At 38.6% G+C, this 15257-nt stretch overlaps 1 protein-coding gene across 1 annotated transcript in view; it reads left to right on the top strand.

The window, feature by feature from the left end:
* The window catches only part of NBAS (NBAS subunit of NRZ tethering complex), a 3380746-nt gene extending 3367666 nt beyond the window's left edge, over nucleotides 1–13080 (top strand). Inside the window, exon 52 of the mRNA XM_044064792.1 lies at nucleotides 12443–13080. Within this exon, the coding sequence (XP_043920727.1) occupies nucleotides 12443–12721 (279 nt within the window). The 3' untranslated portion in view covers nucleotides 12722–13080. The remainder of the gene's footprint in view (nucleotides 1–12442) is intronic.
* The last annotated feature ends 2177 nt before the right edge of the window (nucleotides 13081–15257 follow it).

Below are 15257 nucleotides of genomic sequence, written 5' to 3'. Positions count from 1 at the left end.
AAGGAGCACACTTGTGGACATGGGGGAGGAATGTTGGCAGTCCCTATGGAGATATTACTTTGGAGTTATTCTGTGCAGCTTTTAGTTTTTGTTTCATTAAGAAATAAGACAAAGCCTTTTGATTTTTGATTTTAGTGACTTATTTGAAATTTTTTACAGTGCAGACAGTTTCCAACATTATGGCCAGGCCCCAAGTAAACAAGCATTTAAGGTGAAACACTTTGAGGGCTGTATGTTTGTCATACGTAACATTTATTCAAGATCTAAGCCTTAGTAATACTAAGAAAAGTAAAGTAAATGTAACAGATAAATTGAAAGCTTAGCCACTGAAAGATGATTTATAAAAATCTAAATGTTACTTGAAACATATAGGTGATTTAATCTACTGATACAGCGAGAAGAATTGTTTAGAGCGTGCTCCAACTCCTTTGATGAAAGTAAGTCACATATTCTTATGTCAGTAGATTTGAGCTTTGTTGGTGCATTCAGGAGAAGTAGAAAGCCACTTCTTTTTTAAATACAGGCTAGGAATGCAAGGTAGTTAGAAAACCCTTGTTTTAGGATTTACTGTTGCATTATCTGTTCTTGGAGGTAGATACTTAAAAATAAATCATCATCAATGTTATGACTGAGCAGGCAGGGGCAGGTAGAGTGGAAACTGTAACAAAACAGTGAGCTTTAAAGAGGATGGGCTGATTAGCCAAAAAAAGTCAAGTAGAATGCAAAATTCGATTTACTATGGCTAGTGAGTATGTGATGATAAAGGAATAGTCAGGAATGTGTAATATGTCTAAAGAGTTTTATGTGTACTTCTTCAGCAAAGGACTAGTAAGGAGATAAAAAAGGGAATGTCTGTTAAGTAAAGAAAAGCAGAAAATTATATTTATAGAAGTACAGGAAAATAAGTACTCTAGACTGTACTGTATAGGAACTCCAAGAAAACGCCTGTATTGTGGATTTAGTGTGGATTACTACAAGCTAGTACATTATGTGTTTGTTGATTTGCTAAAGTCGATAGTGAAGTAAGAATAGGGTGCAGAGTTCCAGAGACAATGGATGGGCAGTTATAACTGTGCCACATATGGTGAACTATAGGCCATCAGCTTTTTTAAATGTTGGCTTTAAACTGTGGTGGAGATCATAATGTTTTTAAGCTGCAATAGGTCATAGCAGCATCTCTTTAAAGTTCAGAGATGTGGTTTGCATTTGGTTAGGGATCGTGAGACCATTGAAATTTTATGTTGGCATACATGAAATAAACTAAGCAATGTAAATCAGAAGCCTGTCCTCATGAATGTCAAGACAACATTCATTGTTATCAGGATAGAGTTCTTTTTTTTTAGATTATAGGAATAATGAGATTGGGGAAGATATTTTAAGGGCAAATATGGGCATTTTATATCCATTCATTAGCAGCAGACATGGTAAACAGCGTATCAGGTTTCTTCATTTGTGCTGATCAATCAGGAATGGATGCAGCATGTTTTCTGTCTTTATAATAAGTGCTTTGGTTTGGAATATCACTCTATGAACTTTCCAGTAGCCTTAGTAAGTGTAGGAATGAAAAATGCACGGCCATGGCCCTACCATGTGTGTGTGTGTGTGTGTGTGTGTATATATATATATATATATATATATGTACAGAGAGAGAGAGAGGGAGAGAGAGAGAGATATATGCACACAAGTGTAGACAAAGTCTTACATGAAAAATCAATACCAATTATTTAGCCACAAAAATATGAATTTAACTTGTTATTAACTGTTTTAACTGTCAGAGTTGCCCCTGTAAGGTTCATGGTATCAGAAAGAATACTTTATTGCTTATTATATCTCCCTTAAGATAATAGATTAGGTATTTTATATTGCTTATTATATCTTCCTTAAGATAATAGATTAGGTATTTTGTCTTCTGAGTGACTGCTAATTGATCAAAGCCTGTTTGATTGGGCCAGCAGTCAAACTAAGCATTCTAGCACTGCCAGGCTTTAACTCATTCCACACCTTTCGGCCACAGAACTTGGACTGAAGCTTCAAAGGCGGTGGTGTTTCCATATTCATAAAGGATGCGCACACCTCCAGACTAGTAACCCAACATAACAACATAACACATCAGAGATACTTCAGGTGCAGCTAACATTGGGTAAGACAGCGATTCAGGTCGTAGCCTGTTATAGGTTCCCAACCATGTCCAAAGACTCGCACTCCACGTTCCTAAGCACCCTGGAGAATGTTAAGGTCCAACCTAACACTCTCATACTGGGCAACTTCAACTACCCCTCCATTAACTGGGAACACTACTCATGTACCAATACACTTGCCCAACAATTCCTGGAATTCATGAATTCCAATGCCCTGGACTAGCTCATTCTTACCCCCACTAGAGGTAGCAACATCCTTGATCTGGTCATTACTAACATGGACAACCATTGCTCTACACCAATAGTAAACTCCTCCCTGGTTAGATCCGACCACAAACTAATCACCTTGGAACCCCCCCCCCCCCGCAAAGGTAACCACCATGAAAAACGTCTCCAAAGCTAAGTTTGGGCTCCTAAAAACAGAGGTGGCTAACTCCATGGCACCCATGCAAATGGAGAATAGTTTCATGACCGGCGAATCATACCCCAATGCACTGTACAACCACGTACACAAATGCATGGATCTTGCCATACCCAGTAGAACCAAGACACTCTCCTCCAAAAAAAGGAAGCCAGTCTGGTGTTCCCCTGTCATAAACAAACTCTACAACAGGAGGAGGAAACTGATGTTGAATAAGGTGAAGTCCCAAGACTGGAAAAACTCCCTTATCAGCTTCAACAAAAAGTTGAGATCCCTCATCAAATCCTCTAAAGCTAGCTATGAAAACAGAATTGCAGCAGATAGTAAAGACAACCACAAGGCCTTCTATAGTTATGTAAAGAATCTCCACCGCAATACCCAGATTTGCTCTGAGCTACTGCACAATGGTACCTCCTATACTTAGCCAACAGATATAGCCAATATACTGGCCGACAGATTCAGTGCCAACTTTACCCCCCCCCCAAAGGATCAATTTCAATACCAGTAGATTGCCAGGAATCCAGTATTACTGCTGCAAAGGTTAAAACAGCACTGTCCAAGGCCAAGAATACAGCTTCTATGGGACCTGACAATATCCCTGACTGTGTTCTACATGAATTACAGAGTGAACTGGCACCTCACTTGTGTGCCCTGTTCAGTCACAGCCTCACCTCAGGCTTTGTCCCTACAGAATGGTGCACTGCTACAGTCATCCCTCTCCACAAAGGAAGAGCGCCTACAGACCCTGAGAATTATTGCCTCAATTAGCCTGACAAGTCTGATATGCAAAGCTATGGAACGCATCATCATGGACCTAATAAACAAGGATATAGGGAACTCCAAACTCTGGATCCCGCACAGTTTGATTTTGTGAAGGGTAGATCATGCCTGCTCAACTTGGTTGACTTCTTTGGGTCAGTCACCAGAGCTGTGGATGAAGCCAAGGTGGTTGATACCATTCCTCACTTAGGAATCATAGAAAACCTCACTAAGCTACGCATCAACCCATATATCACTAGGTGGGTTGCAAACTGGCTCACAGATAGAACCCACAGTGTGAAAGTAGCTGACTCCACGTCAGACTGCCGACCAGTCATGAGTGGAGTCCCACAGGGATCGGTCCTGGGTCCCCTCCTGTTTGGTATCTACTTCTCAGAAGTCCAGGCCAACACAAAGGGACTCTGGCTGACAAAGTTCGCAGACAATTGCAAGTTCGGAGCCATTATTAACTCCCCAAGTGATGTTGACATCCTAAGAAAGGCCTCACTGAGACCAACGACTGTTGTCAGAACCATGGCCTTAAGTTCAATACCAAAAAATGTGTCGTCATCCCCTATGGGGAAAAAACAACTTCCCATAAATTACCACATCGGTGGTAGTCCACTGAACATAGAAGGTGTTATAAGAGATCTGGGAACGCAGGTTGACAGCAACCTCTCTTTTGACCACCACATTGCCACTGTGGTCAGAAAGTCCTTCTATTTGGCACATCTCATTACTAAGGGTTTTGCATCCAGGAAGAAAGAGGTCATTGTCTCCCTCTACTCTTCCCTTATTAGGCCAGTCATTGAGTACAATGCCCCATTTGCCATGTACCTCACTAGACACGTGCAACAACTGCAGAGGCCACAAAAGTACCTCACAAAGAGGATCCTAGTCCTTAAACACTTGTCCTATATGAACAGACTCAAAAACCTCCAACTATTCTCCGTCTCATATCGCCTACTTAGAGGCAATCTCTGCTTGACTTACAAAGTCATGTCTGACCCAGCACTGTTAGAAATGTTACTTCTAAAGAAATCCCAATCCCTGTGCACCACATGCTGCAGAGACCTCAACCTCATTATCACAATCAACAGAACGTGCTGGAGGGACAGGTTCATAACCCAGAGACTGCCCATGCTGTGGAATAGACTTCCCATACATGTCAAACAGAGCACCTCACTGGCCCTCTTCAAGAGAATTCTTGATGAGTGGATGAGAAATAGAAAATTCACCCTGAGGATCACTCCAGTGGCTCTACTCGACAAAGGCACTGGGAACTAAGGTCGGGTGGCACGATGCCAGGGTAATCCTAAGGGCTGGCTTGTAAAGGCTCCAGGGTCATTAGCCTTGTACACACCTAATAACCTATGAACACTCAAGTGTTTGGCAGCCTTGGAGTTAGCTATAATGAAGGGAGAGGGGTCTCCCCTTACATGTAGGGAGTCAAGGTGAAGTCTCCAACTGAAAACAGAAGTTTGGAAGCTTTACTCAGTCCCGCTGGTTGCAGTGTTACAGAAACTGATTAATTGGCCAATTCTTAGTTGTATCACATTGTTGATCAGAACACAGAATTTAAATTTAACACACAAATGTGGGGCATAAAAAAACAAAGCTGAGAAAAAAAAGCAGGTTATATTGACTCAGAATGTAAATGAGGATGGACATTTGCATATAGTAATTGGTTATGAAGTGCTTTGATGGTCAGATATCTCAAACAAGCTGTACCAGAAACTGATTCCATGGAGCAGGGTGCCCTCCTAGTCATTGTTAGTTAAAAGATGTACGAGAAGGGAAGGCTCATATTATTTGACAAATGCAAATTTATCTAGCTGAGATTTTTTCTGTTGAGTAAAATGCACAGAAGTAAAACACCAAAACAGTAAGCAATGACTGAAAAAAAGAGCATCGCTGAAGGCAAGAAATTGATAAGACTGGATAAAAAGGGTGGTGGGGGAGCAGGAATGTAGTTTCACTGAAAGAGTTAATGAATCAAATAGTCTCAAATGAGGAAATTTGCAAAAATTCATTTGGTCTATATATATATATATATATATATATATAAGGTTCATAGGTGTTTACTAGGCTAGTGAGCACAAGAACGTTTTTAAGCCTATAAGCCAAGTCATGTATCCCAAATCTCTAAGAAGTTCTGGTACCCTTGATAAGTGTAAGCAGAAGCTTGGGAGATGAAATATTTACAAGCAGGAACCTGGGAGATAAACCATTTACAGTGTGCCTGTGTCCATTAAAGTCATAGGTGCCAAAAGAGGGATGCATTTTCTCTTCCACATTCAGTTATCCAAGTTGCAGCTAAATTGGGTTAAGGACAAACTGTGCTTCACATGGATAGGAAATCTTTTCCAGAGAAGGAGTAGTCTTCGGAATGCATACTTATTTCTCCAGAAGGTCCTGTTTATATCACAGGCAAGGTTTAAGTGTTTAGAATGGGTAATTCTTGTGCTGTTTTTTTTTTTGCTGCAATACAGGAGGTCCATCAGGGGCATTGCCTTGTATTCCAGTCATAGATCTCCCCTTAACTGTCTGTAAGAGGAAGAATACAGGGAGAGGATTTTGAGGTGGTCTGCATAGGACAGGTTACTTAAACCCTGTATTCTTTTAATGAAGAACTTCTGTGGATGCTCCAGTTGTTGCATGTGCCTGGTTAGGTATATAAGAAAGGGAGCATTGTACTCAGTGATAAGGCTGATGAATGCTGAATACAGTGGAACAATGACATCCTTGGACCTACATGCTATACCTTTGTTTATGAGTTGCACAATATAGAATGATTTCCTCACTACCGTAGACAGACACGTGATGGTTAAAGGCTGGATTAATGTCTGTGTGTCCCCAAGTCCCTGACTACTGGCTGAACTGTTAGGGGTGTGTTGTAAATATGATAGTTACCGGGGGATGAGTTTCCACAGGATGCTGTTATTGTTTTCTTGGCATTTTAGTTTTAGTCTGTTGCTCTGACATGAGTTATTCGCCTGTGACAGCCCTTCCTGGAGAACATTACTGTCGGTGTGGAATTCTTTGACTACTCCTGAGTCTAATCCAGTCTTTTGCAGATTTGGTGAGCCAGAAGCCCTTGACTTCAGAGAAATAAATGCTAAAAAGGAGCGGTCCCAGGGCTGATCTCTGAGGGACTTCACTTGTGACTGACCTCTTTGTAGAGGTGGATTCCCATTTTCTAACTTTCAGGGTCCTGTCTGTGAGCCAGGTGGCTATCCACTGGTTGACATAAGGGTTTATTCCTAACCTGGAAGAATGACTAAGAATCACGGAGAAATTTAACATAAACAACCATTTATCATTCGCTTTCGTCAATAGACTTCTTCAGAAAACACAAGACAAAATTATCTACTGCCACTGAGTTTAAAAAGTACTTACAACCAATAGAAAACTTTTGATCAGTTACATCATAATGTTTTAAAAAGACAGCGTTTAAAAACATTTGCAATAGCATTTGAAACAGTATTATACTATTACTTTTGTAAATAAACTCTGCTGTTCTTTAAAAAACATTTGATGTTAACATCATCATTATTCCCAGGTTCACTATCAGAATTTAAACTTATTTGCCATAAGGCTTCCTTCTGTTCTAACTCTTTTTTTTTTAAATCACCTCCCCTCATGTCACATGTACCCTGTTCAAGCACTGAAAACAAAAACTTATTATAATTAGGGCACTTTAAAGTGTGTTTAAAAAAAGCATTCCTATTGTTTTTCTTTCTTATACTATGATAGTGTTCCCTAATTCTTGTACGTAATGCCCGTGTTATTATACCTATATAAAATGCAATACAAAAAGAACAGACCCCTATGTAAATCAAACCAGTGCTTTTACAATTGAAATGACCAGGTATTTTTATAGTGTGTGGCAAATGTGTCAGATTGACAAAAGGCCCTTCTAAAATAAATCTACATACATTACAATTGCCACACTTATACATACCCAATATTCTGTTGGATAACAATTTGGATTGTTTGTATAAGCTCTTATCTCTCTCAAACAGCAATTTTAAATTGTGATGATTCCTATAAACAAACTGTAGATGAGAACCATCTGACGTGTATAAATCTAGGTTTCCTTCTAAAATCTTCCAGTTGTCTTGTATGATGCCTCTTATATGTCCATTATCTACTGTCATGTTCAAACAACAAAAAAACTTGTTGTCAACCCTTGAATGACCATTACCATTATTTTTGTTGCTTCTAAATGAAACCCTTAGAATAGGAGGATAGTATTTCATTCTGTTATTTGATACCATTGCAGATGTTTTCTTTAACTATTCATGTTTATATCCCCTTACTAAAAATAAGGCTATAATAAATTCAATTTCTTCTAAAAAATTATATTGTTCACTCGTCATGCGGTTGGCTCTAATAAATTGCCCCTTGGGTATGTTGTTCTTAATAAACTGAGAATGTTGGCTGGTGTAATGTAAATAACTATTAGTGAATGTTTTTTTTTACAGTAAATTCTAATAATAAATCTGTGTCCACCTGTATCCCATTCTAAAATGACATCTAAAAAGTTAACTCTTAAGCCAACGTCCCCTAATGTGAATTTCAAAAATTCGGACCCTCTGTTTAAATGTGTTAGAAAATCGTTCACACAACGTTGGTCCCCTTCCATAATAAAAACAGGTCATCAACAAATCTATTAAAACAATTGACATGAATTATTATTATTATGTATAGTATAAGAAAGAAAGAAATAGAAATGCTTTTTTTAAACACACTTTAAAGTGCCCTAATTATGTTTTTGTTTCAGTGTTTGAACAGGGTACTTGTGATATGAGGGGAGGTGATTTTAAAACAGATTTAGAACAGAAGGCAGATAAGGTTAAATTCCGATAGTGAATCTGGGATGGATGATTATGTTAACATCAAATTTTTTTAAAGAACCGGAGAGTTTATTTACACAAGTAATAGTATTTTAGTGTTTTAAATACAATTTCAAATGTTTTTTTAACACTGTCTTTTTAAAACATTATGATGTAATTGATCAAAAGTTTTCTATTGGTTGTAAGTACTTTTTAAACTCAGTGGCAGTAGATACTTTTGTCTTGTGTTTTCTGAAGAAGTCTATTGACGAAAGCAAAAAATAAACGGTTGTTTACGCCAAGTTTCTCCATGATTTTTGGTCATTCTTTCCAGTAGGTGTTTCATTTATTATTTGTTGTTTTTTTCTGGAAGTTTGGATCATTTTTTTCTGTTTATTCCTAACCACCTGAGTTTATCAAAAATGCCCACAAGTGGTATTGTGTCAGATGCCTTTGCCAAGTCAAGGTAGGCAGTGTGAATCACGTTGCCCTCCATCAGTTGCTTTGGTGAACTTCTGAAAGAAGTTACCCGGGTTGACTAGACATGACTTGCCCTTGACAAATCCAAACTGAGTTGGTTCAGTGTTTGGAAGCCTTCTATGTCATTATTGATCAGTTCCATGATAATTCTTTCCAGGTCGTTGCAAATGAGACTAGTGAGACTTATGGGTCTGTAGATGGTCCACCTTTGACAGAGGGCTAACTGTTGCTGTTCTCCATTCATGAGGCATGAAGCCTGTTTGAAGGCTACAATTAAACAATAATACCAGAGGGCAGAATAGGTCATGTTTCATGCTGTTTGGAAGGCATCCAGGGATATTGTCTGGGCCCACTGATGCAGTATTCTTGACCCTGGAGGGAGCATTGAGGACCTGTTCCTTAGTGATAGTAAGGGGTGTTATATTTGTTGGTTTCCTGAGGGGAGGTTGAGGGGGGGAGAGAGGGATCAAGTTAGAGCTGAAGTTGTCTGCCACTAAGATGTCTTTACAGCACCTATATTGCACACCTTATTCTCCTCAGAAATACTTTCCCATTTCCATGTATTTTTGCAGTATTATTTTCAGATGTTTTCCTCAGCGTGAGCATTTTGTGACTGGCTGTTCAGAGATTAACCATCCTCTTGGCCTACCAGTCTTCTGCTACTTTCCCCTTATATTATACATGTTAATATGCTGTTGCTGCTTCTTTTTCCCATTTTCATATGAGAAATGCTTACACTAATCTTCCATTGTCTTGTGATTTCGTGCAGTGGCTGCCCAGGCTTCATTTTCTTAATGAATACTATTATATCCCTCTAGTTTTCTCCATGTGCTAGACTACTCATCCCGTGCCTATTTCTTCTCAATTCTTTCTTTATCTACATTATTACCCGTTTCTCTTGTCGTAAAGACTTTGTTCTTCCTTTTGTTTTTTTATTAAGTTTTATACAATGTAATGATTATTTCTAAATGTTAGGAAGTATTCTCTTCCATAAACTACTTAACTGCCTTTTATTCTTACTGCATATATATGTGTGTCTCAAAATGTAATTTGTATTTTTTTTTAAATGCCTTTATTAAATTGTCAGTCAACATAGGCACACTTACATTAATAGAAAAGGAAATGGACAATATTATTATTTTTTTTAATTTACACATATGCATTATATGTTTTTCTTTACAACAACTGTATTTTAGTCCAACATTACATAAAATTGGTCAATACTTGCCTTCCCCTTAAACCTCACTCCCCCTCCTGAACATTATTATGTATGTATTGTTCCCACAAATTCCATTTATTTCCATGTAGTTTGCTCCTTCCCTTTTCTAAAGAGGCATCTTCCAGTTTTTTTATCTCTGATTTCCATTTTCTAGTAATTGTTTTTTTGGCAGCCAACATAATCCAACTTAATAAGGTCTTACTAGGTAATTTTAATCCATTTCTAAGCCCTTTTCTGCATTTGCCCTCCCCTTCCTGCTTCCATCTATTTTTTTGTTCCCATATGTCTACTTTTCAAAGATCATTGCAGTACATTTATTTTTAATCAGTAATTATTTTTGGAAGATAAGTTTGGATTGTTGGAAGGGGGTAGGTGGAGACACTGCCTGCTAATAGTAACAGTGACTGAACACGTGAACTGGAAGCAAAAGAGAAAGAGAAGGGAAAATAGAAACCTGCAGGAATTACATTATTGATTTTGAAATGAAATGTGACTGATTGGAAAAATATATGCTTTTCTACTCGAAAATCAGTGATACCTACCTATAGGAACAAAACCAAAGTTGGAATAAGGAATCAGAGAATAGGACATTATACACAGCAAGGGGCAGACAGAATTTCTTGCATACAGACCAGACATTAAAGTGCTTATCAGATGTTTTCGACCTTCAGGTCAAGATGATCCAAATCTAGAAGAAAGTAAAATGTAGGAGACGTAGTCTGGAGAATGCAAATTTTTAAAAAATTTGGTGTTTAGGTTTTTCAAAACTTGTTTACAGAGCTGTAGAGAAGAGACAGTCCAGTCTGCTAAATTAGAATATGTGCATTAATGTTTAGCTTTTAGTATTTTGAATATAACCAGTTTGGACTAAATGCATTTTAAAACCTGTTTGCTGATAAGGCATGGTATATTTTTGTGCAATGTTGATGGTGTTACGGACTTGCAAGAATAATTAGCCAATTTCTAAATATAAGGATGACAGAAATATAGGAAATCTGTTGGAAGCATTCACAGTTCCTTAAAAACATAAAATGCACTTGGAAGATTTTGTCTTTTGCATGGTGGTGCTGATAAAATTAAAATTGCTGCAATTACATCTAAGTTCAACACTTTTAGCATGAACTTGGAATGGGATAGACTGCTTTACTTTGGGTATATGTGCATGAGATTTAGATAGTGTCAATGGTGCAACAGGCAGCACACCCACCTTTAGAGTAGAAGTCTCTGGGTTCTATTCACACACTGGGCAGATCATTTACTGACACTGCAGTGCAGCATAAGTGGGGTGCTGTACTCCTTAGTGTGTCGTTTTTCGGGTGAGACGTTAAACAGAGTTTAACAGTGTCTGCTTGAGTTGGTGGTAGTTCAAGTGGATAAAAAAGAACCCATTGCACCTATGGAAAAGAGTAGAGGAACATTCCCGATGCCATGGTCAAATTTCCCCTAGTAGTATAAATACCACCTTGGGTCTCCCCCTATAAAAGGCTACCTGCCTAGTGGAACCTATGCAACCAAGAAAGAGTAAATAAATAAGTGAATATTTAGAAGGAACAGTATGAGATGTTAGTAAATGACGAAATAATTTTTTTTTGTGCAGCCATATTTTGTATTGAAAAATCAATAAAAATGTTCAGTGCAAAAAAAAAAAAGTCATACCATACTTCTGTTTGTTGGGTGTGGAGCTTTGCTTGTTTTGTTTTGGTGTCGTGAACGGTACAGTTATTTTATTCTTCACATATATTATTGCAAGAGTTATTACTAAACCAGATTTCTCAATGATCTGTCATTCTTAGCTGATGTAGATTCTTCAAAATAAATTAGTTTTATCACAAAAAAGAAAGCTCTGCATGCACTGCCTTGCACTAACAATGATGGCTGGCTGGGTTTTGCATCTCTACAAATCACAGTAAGATAACTGACAAAAGTTATGTATTTATGTAATGCCAACACAAAGCTGTTAAGAAATGCAGGCAGGTGATTGCAGGAAAAAGTCTGGCAGTCCATTCAAGTCTGCACATATATAGTTTAATTTACTGTGAGTCTCTGCCCTGCCTGTTTCTCCTTAATAGCTGTGTAGTTTTCTCACAAAAGCTTTTAGTTTAGTTTATATTTAACTGGGTAAGTGGACTGGTCCAGTGACCCTTTTCAGGTGCAACTGGAGTCAGCATGCAAAAGAAGGCATTGAAATTAACAACAGTGGTACTCTATCTACTAGATTTTAACAGTTTTACATGCACATCATATAGGTGGCATAAAAGATGGTTGGCAGGCACAAGACTGACATATAAAACATAACACACACAATATGACTTCATTATAGCATATTTGGTGCTGTACAAACTAAACTTTTCTAGTAATAGGTAGACAACATTTTGATAATTTAACATTTTGAGAGAGAAAGACATCTAATACTGCTTCTTACCATGGAAGGCTGAGTTTGATAGAGAAGTTCAAGTCATTTATAAAATCACTAAGCAATTGAGAATATGCTGATATTAAAGGCTTGTAGTAATATCATAGTTCTTCAGATTTTTTTGTCAGATAAACAGTGCAATCATAATTTAATTTATTTTTCCCAACTTTCTAGGTTGATGATATGACCTGTGATACAGAGCTTCTTTCACTGCTTTTGGATGCTAAGTTAGTTGCAAAGTGCGTATCAACCGTTTATTATTGTCATCTTATTAAGTGCCTGTTGAGTCAGGAGGAGGAAGAGGCACGGTGGAATGTGGAAGAAGTCGCTCAGCAGCTACAGGATGCTGGATATACTATAGAGGCAGGGTCTCTGCTGCTGTCTCACAGGGACACTCACCCATCATTACTTACATTCAGCACTGCCCTTGGCATTGTAAAAAGATGGCTTTGAACACTGTATGTTTGATAAATTGGTACTTGCCCTTCATTTATTGTTTGCATTTAGCTGACATTAACAAGAAGAGATGCCTGCATACATGGGCAGTAGGAAAAGCTGTGACGCACTACTTCTCGAAACACTTAAAGATGCTTTGTAAATATTTATATTAGAGGCAAGCTGAAATCAGGATTAGGACAAACTGTTAAGTAATACAGTTGAGGAGGCATTTAATAAAAAATGAGAAAATGACTTATTATTCTGAAGTTTTGCCACGTGATTATTTGTCCTCTATCAGTGTATTAACAACATTTCAAATGTTAATATCACTTTCTAAAACTGAAATGAATAAAGTATTTATTTTTAGATATTCATATGTGTTCTCAGATATGCATTTGGGTAGAAAATTCATGAATTGTATTGTACTGCATCCATGCTTATTATTTTTAACACTTTGTCAGTGATGGTGTAGAAAAATATGCATTGCGAGATGCAAAGTAAATTCGGTTTACCTTTATATCGTCAATCACATATGATCGACCTACCACTTCATCGACCCGTTTTCCGCGAATTTGAAACCGCATCACTTCTTAAATGTCAAAATAATGTCGAATTTTGACATTTCCGGTCGCACCATACCTCCACACCAGTGCTACCATGGGTCAAAAGGGGGTGAGATTTAGCCGTTCACACATGTGGTTTTCGACATTTGGGATGTTTGCATTTCGGAGTTTGCGGAAGTATAGTCGACCTTTTTGAGATCGCTGTTATAAAGGTAAAGCGTAAATTCTCTAATAATATTTCCTTCACAAGGTCTCAGGGGGATTGGAAAGATGAATTAGCCCTATGAAGACTGAGAGGATGTTATTTGCATGACTCTGGATTCATATCACATTTGTTTTAAGAAAAAGCAAGTATGTTCATCATATTATTCACAGCAGTTTTCACTTTTGGAATATTCTGTTCTGCAGGTAGCCAGGGGCTGGTCAGTATTCTAAAGCTCTTCCCTCACCTAGGGCTTTGTCAGACATCTGCTTCCCGAATTAGGATGTCAGCAGTGTAAAGGCTGTATTGGCTGAAGTCTTCTTCAGATCTTTCTTGCTATGCAGAAGCGTTCGCATCTTGTTACTTAGTGTGGTATATTGTTTGGCATATTTCAGTCTTCTGAACCCAGATAAGTACCCCAGAGGGGGGGGGGGTTCCTTTCAATTTTTGTTTGATAATCAGTAAATACAAATCCATGGCATAGATTCTAGTACAGAAGAAAATGTTTCTAAAATTAATAACCACCTGACGTATGGCAAATAAATTCTCCATAAAGACTGTCGGAGTCAATGTTCTCTCCAGGAGTTCACTGCCACAAAAGAGGTGTGAACCTGGTTTAGAGCTGCTGTAGTGTCATCTGAGGCCTCTGGGGGCCTGTCTCCTAAAAGAAGCATTTGGAAAAGCGATGGAAGAAAATGAGAACTGAAGTCTTCATCAGTGACTCATGGTTTTTGTGGTCCAGAATTCTCTGCTAGGAGGGGTGCTTTTGCAGTCCCTGACTACAGAATCCATTGTGACCAGGGTGTCTGGGAAGACAGCTCAGCAGATGCCATGTATTTAGTATCTGGCATGTCCTCCTGGACTGAAATCTAGGGTGGTCCTAAAGCCACACTGTATCTTTTGACTGTCAAGGCCCACAGTTTGATAACTGTAGGAAAAGACAGGATCCTCCCTGATTGAAATTTCAGATATTCCTATGGCTGCAGCCCATCCATTGGCCACCAAGACCCACATTTTGATAACTGGAGGGAAGAAGGGATTCCTAATATTCTGTATATGAAGAGGTTCCTGGGGACTATATTGAGGTCTTGGTCACTTTCTCAAGGCCTCAGAGGTGGCCCTACTTGAGCATAGAAGGGCACAAAGCACCGAAGCCTAAACAGATGCAGCCCAACTTGCCTCAGCCTAGGCAGTGGTCCTGGAAGATGTCTTTGAAATTCATCACTGGAGCCTGTTTCCCTTCCTGTGTCTCTATGAAACCTAGCCATGTTTCTAGGGTCAAAGATTTCTGCAGGTGTCTGTATAGAAATCCTTTAGCTGATCCTGATGTGTTATCCCAACAAGGGAGTAGGCTTGGCTCCAAACAGGGATCACATACCAAAAAAGAGAGTAGAGCTTTGGACAGATTTGGGGAAAAGGTGTACACAGTTGTTACTTTTAGGGTTTTAAATTGCCAGTCCCATGTGCTCTCTTACCAGCAGACTTTGCTTAAGCAAATGAGGACCAAGGTGGAGGGGATCAAAGATAAAGACCTATGACAGGAGTGCTGAACCTTTGTAATTTTTCATACCAAACACTCCTAAAAGTGCAGCTATGATTCTGTAGATGAATCCTGCAGGGTAACCATCATGGGGCCAGTCGTCAAGAAGCATGCTTGGTTGACGACTACCCCCTTTCAGACAGTAAGGGGTCATTATTGTCACCTTATGGAAAGATTTCCACTTTGGACCCCTAGCACAGGAAGCATACAAGAAATTTGAGGAGAAGGGTAGAACTAGCCGATCTG

This window comes from Protopterus annectens, chromosome 1.part0 (genome assembly GCF_019279795.1).
Source record: "Protopterus annectens isolate FY-2018-M chromosome 1.part0, PAN1.0, whole genome shotgun sequence".
Classification (NCBI taxonomy): Eukaryota; Metazoa; Chordata; order Ceratodontiformes; family Protopteridae; genus Protopterus; species Protopterus annectens.
Note: the sequence above shows the minus strand (reverse complement) of the source record. Positions and strands in the feature narration are given on the sequence as shown.